Raw genomic sequence first — 10102 nt, forward strand, 5'->3', positions numbered from 1 at the left:
AGGAGATAGGGGATTTTTTGTATATGGGGGAACATGACACAAAGCAGTAATTTGTCCAAAACCACACATCAGGTCAGTGATAGAGCTACGATTAGAAGTTTGGGATTCCAATCTCCTCTGGTGGCAGCTTAGGCCACGCTGCCTCTCTAATACCAGGAGCTATTGCTCATATGATGGGATGTATTTTTGGGTTTTATAACATGCATTGCCACTGCTACTTAACTCATGAGCACCAACTTTGCTAAGTGGTTGAATACTATAGCTGAACAGTGAACATCATCATGAATGCATGCGTACATACATGCAGGGGTTTGGGTTGTAGCCGTGTTGGTCTAAGGACATAGGCAGACAAGGTTCCTTGGGTGAATACATTACATACATACATACATACATACATACATAATGCAGATTACAAAGACTTAAGAGGTACCTAGGCCTTCTCTAGTTACTCATTGATTGGCAGCTTTTTGGCTGCTTTGCACTTTCTGATACTGTAAAACAGCTGGATGGGGGAGGAACTGAAATTTTATCTATTTTTATTTTAAGTTCATACTGACCATTGTGGAGTGTAAGTGTTTACAATGTATAAGGTTATGAGCAAACAGCAGTTGGGGAAGCATCTCCATTTCCCAACTCTGTTTGATAATCCCAGTAACAATAACATTAATATTCACGATGGATTGAGTAATACGACAAAAAGCAGGCAGGGGACTAGGCACTGGTTGACTCAGGTGAATATGAATTTTGCCTCAGTTTTGCCTGTGCAGATGCTCAGGGGTTGGCCTATAAGTTGGTTCATCTGGAGACCATGCCTGCAGGAAGTGAAAGGTCCATTGCCAGGGGTCATAAGACTGATGTGAACCCAGATGTGGAAGTATTCTATTCTTTTTCCTCGTGTTGTTTTGGTTCTTATTTCTAGTTATACACTTCAGAGATTAGGAGGCACTATTTCACTGTTAGGGTGGCTAGGATCTGGAACCAACTTCCTAGGGAAGTAGTCCTTGCTCCTACCTTGGGTAAATTCAAAAAGAGGTTGGATGAAGACCTGTCTGGGGTCGTGTGATCCAGCCAGTGGTAGGGGGTCAGACTAGATGATCTATTTAGGTCTCTTCTGACCCCAAACTACTATGAAACTATGAAACTTCGTTTGTGCAGAATTCATGTACAGCACATTCCCACTGATTTTGGAGAAAGTGGGGCACGTGTTAAAGCAAGGAGGAACATATGTCCCCTGTCAGCTTTCCATAAGGGAGGGAGAGGAAATGGAGGTGACAATTTCACTTTAGTGCAATTGCCAGTGAATGTGTCAGGGGCTGCTGCAATACATGTTTTGTAAATGGAGCCTGCTTATATTGGGTTGCCTTTTTCTGACCAAAGTATGAAATCAAATTTTTGTAAAAAGAGATCAATCGATCTTGGCCCAGTTTAAATGCAATGATGACTGCTTCCATGCCAATTACAATGTAGAGGGAAAAAAACAAGAAAAAGTTGGGATGTTGCAGGTGAATGTCTCCAAACCCAATGGTTGTCAACGTGATGAAGCAAAAATAAAATGCTTCCTCAAAATTCATTTGCTCCCAATTTGGAAGAATAGCTGCTGCACAGGAGATGTATGCAAAGACAATCAGTGCCATTAAAATGATGGGCACATCTAGCTTTTCAAGTTCTTTTCCTATTTTGTCAAAGTTGTCAATGACATGGCTCATCATCTTTCTCCTGTCTAGTTCAGGACATGAACTCCATCTTTCAAGTTTTTTATTTACTGATGGTGCGAGGTACTGATTTTCTCTGGCAATTAGCATTTCAAATATTTCAACATTGCGGCTTTGCTGTGATTTCCTTATAACAGAGGATTGACTTTTCAGCACTTCTGTGATACTCAGGGGTTCGCGGATCACTATTCTTTGTTTCATAAGTAGCGACATCCCATCTTTGGTGTCCCTGTTTTTCTTGCAGCACAGTTTGCAAGTTAGAATTTTTGACTGAAGTTTTCTGAATTCATTGTAGGACTTGGACAAGATAGTTGCCAGGATGTCTCCCATGTCAGTCAGAACCAAGAACATCAGAGGGATGCCAAAAAAAGCATATAACATACACAAGTATTTCCCAAGCTTCGTTATAGGGTAGGTGTGGCCATAACCTAAAAGAAACCAAAAACAAAACCAGAAAACAGGACATTGTGATTTATTTTGCATTCAAATAATTGAACTTCTGGTGCTGTTTGTGTTAAGGGGTTATTTTTAGTCAACCTTTTTGTAGTCAAAATTAACATCCATTTCAAGTCTTTAAAATACACTTTAAAACATTTGAGACAGAAGAAACACTAGCACTTCTAGCAGAGCAGTTACATATGGGATGCTAGTTAGTCTTGTTGAATGCTGGTATGTCTGTTGGACTGAAGGCAAAATAGCCCAGCAGTTGGGGTTAGTTGAGAAGGAGACTGGCTGTTTTCAAAGCAACAAGACTAGTCATTACTTCTGGGATCCTCAGCAGAGAAGTTTGAACCCATGAGGATGTGAATTCTTTTGTGTAAGTTGGACTTGAACTGTCATGGAAGGGCTGAGAGTATAAATGTGACATAGCCAAGGGATTGGTGCCCAACCCAAGCCACAGGAGCTCTGAGGAAGTGTGACAAGCAATTTCAGATTCAGATTTCACATTTTCTTAAGTTCCTGACCACTCAATCTGGTCCGTTTTACCGGACAGGACAGAGCGCAGAGTGGTTTTCTTCATAGTCTCTCTGAAAGTGTATATGCACAATCCATAGCGTTTGTGGTGACCTGAACACAGTTTGGACTCCATTTTTACTTAGGAATGACCGTGTAAGAGTAGAACAAGACTCCTCGAGCTTTGAGAAAGTTCAGATCTGAATCTACAGTTAGTAACAGACATTGCATTTGTTCCTGTATAAGTTGTGAGGAGGAAAATATGCCAGGATTGGCATGTAAACACGATGACCTTCTAATCGGAGTTTAGTGAGCAGATGAATGCAATGCTGCTTTTCTGCCATTGATTCAATGATTCTGCCAATGATTCAATGATGCAATCCCAAGGTAATGGTACAGACATACTCTGCTGTATCCTGGGATAACCTGTTGCTACCTCTAACTTGGGAAACTATTTTAGGATTTATCCCAAGACAAACATGGATGTCTGTGGCTATAAACAGGCATTGGATTTCTCCTAGGATAAAGCCTTTTGTTCAGGGACTATACAGACATACAAGCCCGTTGTCCCACTTGAAGTATCTGTGATGTATTCAAGATAACACTCCACCCCCGACCCCCAGACTGTGGGGGCGTAATTTAATTGCCATTCAAGCAGCTTGTGTAAATGACTGTCCTGCACCTGTTTTAATGTGAGTCAGAACCAGTGAGAGACAATCTGACCCAGGATAAACCCTACCTCTGTAGCCTGAATGATTGTCCTTTGTCCCAAGATTAATTGGGTTATCCCAAGATAAGTGTGACATCTGTTTATAGCCCAAATGTTGCACATGGCACACTTCTGTGCAACAGGTTGGAACAAGGAATCATAATACCATGAAATTTGTGACTCAAGATCATTACTGAATGGTGTTGCTAAGTACATGGTCTGTGACTGTCTGGTACACAGTTTGGTAGACCAGGCTTTGATGGCAAGTGTTGTACTGATATACAGACAGTGGTAGGGCTGGGCTTCCAGGAACACAGATTCAGGAATTGAGCGTACATGAAAGAAAGAAGTAACTGGAAAATGATAATTTTATACTCTGCGGATCTGAAATGCATAAGTATCAACTGTAACAAATGCGGAATTATTGCCAGTCATTCTCTGTGATTTGAACATTATCAGTAAAAAAATGGTGGTAGAGAATATACTGCCGTGAATTAAATTAGCACATAACACTCCCTTCCTGTCGCTATGCCATTGCTTCTTTGGTGTGAAGCTAAAACCCAAAGTTAATGCATTTCCATTAGAGGAAACTATCAGATAAATTGTATTAAAGTTTTAATGGCAGTGCTCCTCAGCCTCCAACAATTTAAAGGGTTGGGCTTCTTTTTTTTTTGTTGGGGGGTGGGGAGGGCATCATTCATTTGCTTTTCAATGAATTCTTTCCTCTTCCTTTGTTAATATTTTATCTTTTGGGAAGATTTTAGGCCCATTTTTGACATAATTAAACCAAATGCTTTCTCTTCTATTTCTTCCTTTTAATTCATACAGATACAAATGCCTCTCCTACACTGTAGGTCTTCTAACAGTTACCAAAATTTCCAGTGATAACAAATATACAGAAGTTCAACCCTATAAAGTAGCAGCTAGTTAAAAAAAAAAAATCTTAGCCTTCCAAAAGATCCAGAGAAACACGTGTGCTTTGCAGTTTCCTGTGAAGGCTGATAGATATGGGCTATTTAGGAACAAGCATATTGGGGGTTTAAGAAACTGTGGTTGCTTGTAAGTGCCTAAGGGCGCAGACAGAAGTGACAATTTTTGCCTGATCTGGCCACAAAGCGGTCTATTGCTATGACCAAACAAAAGTACATGGCTGCAGACTGCTTCAAAAATGGCCGATTGGGTGAAAATCTGAGCCCTTCTTGCATGAGGGGTCAGATAAAGACATTTCAAAACAGAGCCTCTTCTGTAACTTGTGTCTGCATCATCTCCCAGCCTGGATCTGTTTTCAGAATGGGAGGGGGCAAAGGGGGCAGAGGGAGTCCTAAGGTGGTGGGAGGCCGGGGTTAACAGGGCTTAGCACCTCCAAACTGGGCCAGCAACAGTGGCTCTAGTGCCACTGCCACCACAGCACCACGCCCAGTACCCCTGCTGCTCCCTTCTCCACTGCTGTGCACACAGCACCAGTGCGCACCCGCCCCAGAAAAGCTCAGCCCCCCCAAATAATATCTTCTAGTGCTGCTTATGGCCGGAGTTCATTCTGGGGGGGTTTCAGCCCATGGAGGGTGGGTAAGGATGTACTAGTTTCAACCAATATTTTTTCAAGTCCAAGATGAAATGTCTGGACAGAAACAGAGGTAGAGAGAGCCCCCACTATCCTCCCCTGCCCTCCCCCCCCCCCCAAATAGCCATTAGACCCAGATAAGTCCTTGGTATGACATTTTTTTCACATCATAGGTGACTCTTAATGCTATTTAACTGTTTGGGGATGGATGTCTCACGGTCTCTCCTATTGGAGCTGTTCTAGTTTATTTATATAAACAGTTGTTGGAGCAGGGACTTGGGTGTCCTAACCACTGTAATTACAGCATCCAATAATGTTTAGTTATGCAAAGTAGAACAGCTCCAAGATATATTAACAGAGAGATCCCTTACCCACAAAATAGCCACCAGGCTGGTGATGGTCAGGTTGTTCACAGACAGACTGCGGGTCAAAGTAATCACCTGAGATGAGAGAGATGTGAGATTCGGATCCTTCCTCTGAATTAAACAGAGCCGAGGTGTGGAACCTGATCCCAACTTGATTTTCTGGGACAGAGCACACTCTAACTAGTGTTTTATTTTCTTTTTTTCACAAAGCTTTGAAGGATCTTAGGTTCACCCCAATGCCGAAGAAAATTGTTTTTGATGCACTGAAAATTTTTGCAGGGCAGGAAAACCATTTCCCACCCAGCTCTAATTCTTCGTGAATGGTTAGCTTTGTGGTGGACTAGTTGTAGCCTGTGCTGGTGAATATGTGAAAACAGTTATTAAGAAGAATAACAGTAGCATTAGGCACTGGCTTGGAAAATAGCTTTAAGCGCTGTTGAAAGAGCAGGAACTAGGCAAACATTTTTGGTCATATCCAACTCGCTCGTCTAAATCTGGAGCCGAAACAAAAGATTTCAGTAGTGCTTTTAGGAAACTTGATTAGCCATTATGCATCCACATTCCCAAAGAAGAGGTTGTTACCTTACATTTTACATAAATATAGAAGAACTTAAAAAAAAATCTCCTAAGCCTAAATAGCTGTGAACTTTAACATGACATATGTTATATGAATAACTTCCTCTAGTGTGGAAGGCAGCACCCAGCACAATTCACAGCAGTGGGAGGACAAGGAGACACTTAGGCTCAAGACAGCAGAGCACTCTTAGACTATAATAAGAGTTTTATTAAATTGTTATACCTTGTATGCCCACAACTGAGTATCTAATTAGCAAATGCAATTGCTGTCACTCAGATGTGTGCCTAAGATGCATCAGAGAATGTTTGCAGAGTCCCCGCTAAACATGCTAAGCAGCATCTCTCAACCCCTGCCCTCCCTCCCCCTGCTTCAGTGAATTCACTGAATGAAGTACCGGAGATAAATGAAGCAAAAACAATGGATTCGGTAAGATGTACTTTACCTCAGAACTTACCCACTGTTGTGAATACAGTACAGCAGAAAAACAGAGACCCCAGGAAGGACCATTGTTCTTTTGGATTGGCAAACCATTCGGATCTAGCATCCTTGAGCAGAGGAACAGTTTTGTTCTTAAATAGCTCCTTAACTTCTGACCAGTTTTCTGCGTACGCTATCAAAATGAGATGCGGTTATTGTTTAAAGTCTGCGGCCCAGATCGTCAGACACTGCAGATCAGCATGCTTCCATCAGTCAGACTGATGAGCTGGCTCTGTTATTTATTAAGGAAATATTCTCTCTCTCACTCACACGTGCACATGCATGCATGTACGTGCGTGTGCACACACACATGCACACACACTTTTCCATGCATTTAAGTTGGATCAGACCAATACCTTTCATGAATAAACTTTCGAGAACAGACAGGTCTGGTCAAAGAAAAACAAACTGTAGTGTAACATTTAGTACAGAGAAACTGAGCGGGCTAGTTAGAAAAAAGGGAGTAAAAGATTTACCAAAGAGAAAATAAAGACAATATTGTTATGCGTCTTCCAGGCTATCCAGCTCTTTTCAGTTAGGTACCTGCTGGATGCTAAGTTTTACAACCGACTCCCAGCAAATTTAATCTTCTGAATGGGCAGCCGAACAGGAAAATAAAGAAGTGCATCCAGCCAGCCAGATCTTTTACTTAAAACAGTATCACAACTTATCATCAGAAAGTGAAGAGTAAAATCTCTTGCATGTTACTGCCTGAGCCCACAGCTGACCACTGGCTCAATACCTTCCTCTGGCACTATCTCAAGCAGGCACCCCTATAGCCTGCCCAGACTGGCATCTTTTGATTGCGACTTATCCCTCTCATTCCTCCCCTAATAAAGGTCATTTCCAAAGTGGATTCGCTTAAATAAAAAAAAGACCTCTTATTGTGGAATCGGAGAATCCCCCAGATGCTTGTGCTGGGATAACTAAGCGTGCACGGGTCCTTATAGTCAACGACCGGTCGTGCAAGCTCTCTTCTTGTTCTTCTATAGGCAATGGGTAGGTGTCACCCACCCAGTCCCCATCCAACAAAACAACCTTCCCGCTGCACATTATATTCCCTATTGTGAGATGACTGTTCTTCACAGAGAGAGTGATTATAAGCCAGCTTTTATTTGAGTCTGAGCTGCGTTTATATTTTGCTTTGTTGGGCTGTAGACAGACCTCCCATTCCTAGCTGACCTGTTGGGATAAAGAAAACCCTTTAAAATATCTAGGCACTCTCAGCTGTTCCTTAGCTTTGCGGTAACTTTTGCCCTTGCTAATGCTGGGAGCAGAAAGGGAAGAAGAAAGCAAGCACCACAAAAATCTCTGCAAATATTCACACAGGGACTGGAAGTTTTCAATTTGGAAATCATAATTAGAGAAGCTAAGCAAATAAACCCAATCCCTGTCTAAACATATAAGGAAAGCTGCTTCCAGGCTTGACTTTCATTAGCCTGTGCATAAATACTTCAAGCTAAGAGGTCTCATTTTGCAAGGGAATTGGTAAGATCCGGTACAGTTAAGTCCTTTATCTATGACAGCACTTACCTGATAAATTTTGCGAGATGTTCCACAGACTGTGCATAAAATCTTCATATTCTTTACTCTCAGTGATCTTCCTGTTCCCCTCAATGTGAGAGAACATGACAGCCCCCAGCAAAGCATAGATCACTAGAGAAGCGAGGAAGCAGGCATGAGGAAACACTGCCCAAAATAATCTTGTGCATGACCTTTTATTTTTCCGGGGAGGAGATGTTTGTTCCATCCCTTAAAGCTCTTCTTGGAAGAAGCCAGCCACGGCTTTCAGGAGCAAGGGTGTGGACAAGAGAGCTTTTGCTGCTGAGTGAAGCCTCCTGGATGTAGGGAGCAAGGATTTCTCTGCTTCAAGCCTTCAGATTCCAGGACTTTGTACCTGAAGGCTTTGTTGCAGTCCCAATGGTCCCTTAAAAAGAGCCCATGCCTAATCAAATCTGTAAATATCTATCTGGTGATAATATATCACACTATAGCATTGCATTACTATTGATCACTTAGAGCTGTAATGTGCAGAGATACCCAGCCGCTGTATGTTTCTACCGGAGTCGATTGATGTTTAAAGTTTCTTGTTCCAAGCTCCCACGTCAGCTTCCCACTGACACAGCAGAAAAGAAATGTCCCAGTAACAAACACAGATACACAGTGTAGATAATGGATTTGGACAAAACAGTCCCCCCAGGGAACGCATGGGGAAACTGATAATCTATCAGAGGAAAGACAGGGCTGGGACACAACCATTTTACTAATGGTCATTCCCTCGAGGCCTCGCAAGAATTTCATCTGCCCTACAGATGTATTATATAGCGGCCTCGATGCCACATTTTACTTGCTTTTTTTTCTTTAATTGTAGAAGATTTTCTCAGCCAGAACTAAATGCATGAAGTCCTTGCCTAGTTCTCATTCAGCCCATATTTAAGCAAAACTCTGACTTCGGTGAGTAAGATCTGAGTTAGGACTTCAGAATTTGGGCGCACGGTGCATCCAGTTGCAAAACTAACATGCTTGTAGTCATCACTTTACTTGAGGTAATGAGCAGTATCACTATCCTTGACTATTTTACTCATGAGAGTAACTGAAATGGGTTACCAAAGGGATGTGATTAAATTTTCCATCTCTTAGGGAGCCTTTGCCATGCTATTGAAGTATAGGCAGGCGAAGTGTTATAGTTTGTTCTTGGAACAGGGAAGAGCCCACTACACACACACACACACACACACACACACACACACACACACACACACACACACACACACACAGAGTCCCTCAATTTGGTAAACACTTAGCAGCAACAAAGTCTATTATGGCTTCACTTTACAGGATTGTCCTGGGAATTTTGTCAGCTGCATGTTAGATTTATGTCTCAGTCTTCAGGTTTGCTTAGACTATTTGGATGGTGTAATTCTTAGGAAAAAATAGGTATTAGTTTGTCTTATGGAGCTGGCACCATCAAAGTAAACAGGTAAAAAGGGAGATCCTAACATTCAAAAGCAGTAATGAGCTTTTAGCCTCTGGGAGGTAGTGCAAAGTGCATCCACAGGGGGTGAGCATAGGCACCTCAGTTAGTGCCGAGCAAGCCGGATGTTACTGGAAAGAGATCACATTTCACAACTCAGTTGCTTGATGAATTAGCTTCTTTCCTCAGGAAATGGCTGAGAGGGCAGGGTTAGGTAGTGAATAATAATAGTGAAGCTCTTAATCTTTATACAACACCTGTCCTCCCACACTGTCCCCTTGAATGGTGCAAACTATAGGCATGATCCCATAGGGCTCCAATGGTACCTACTGCTGCTCTTGCTACACTGTCCTTTGGGAAGCTACTCCACTATCAGTAGATGTCACTGGCATTCATACTAAGTGTCCTGCTTCTCATTTTCAACTCTTCTTTTCCTATGCCCACCCTCAACAATGTCTCTTTCTCCTTTTAGTGTTGCCACCAAAGAAACAGTTTTAATGGGGTTGCTCTGATCCTCCTGTGCTGGTGACAATTAGCTTTGGGTGGAAGCCCCCGGGCGCTAACTCTCGCAGCTCCCCTATCGCTGTGTTTCCTTCCAGTAGTGAGGGACACAGGACTGAGCACAGTTATATGAACTTTTCCAAACCAGGCCCATCCATTTCAAGGTAATAAATAATTTAAGAGTTTTACCCTCCGAGGTGCTGCCCTTCAGACGGTTCTAAGTGATGGGAAAAGTTCCTAATTGCTGTTTAGCCATTCAGTAAACAACAGCT

The 10102-nt window shown here is 42.3% G+C and overlaps 1 protein-coding gene across 1 annotated transcript; it reads right to left on the reverse strand.

The window, feature by feature from the left end:
- Positions 1 to 443: 443 nt before the first annotated feature.
- KCNK18 (potassium two pore domain channel subfamily K member 18) lies at positions 444 to 8164 on the reverse strand. Its single transcript, XM_006262712.3, has 3 exons — positions 7889 to 8164; positions 6333 to 6488; positions 444 to 2140 (listed from the first exon to the last, which is right to left on the reverse strand). Exons 1-3 carry the CDS (start codon positions 8103 to 8105, stop codon positions 1278 to 1280), a joined length of 1236 nt encoding a protein of 411 aa, XP_006262774.3. The 5' UTR covers positions 8106 to 8164; the 3' UTR covers positions 444 to 1277.
- Positions 8165 to 10102: the final 1938 nt, after the last annotated feature.

This window comes from Alligator mississippiensis, chromosome 6 (assembly GCF_030867095.1).
Source record: "Alligator mississippiensis isolate rAllMis1 chromosome 6, rAllMis1, whole genome shotgun sequence".
Classification (NCBI taxonomy): domain Eukaryota; kingdom Metazoa; phylum Chordata; order Crocodylia; family Alligatoridae; genus Alligator; species Alligator mississippiensis.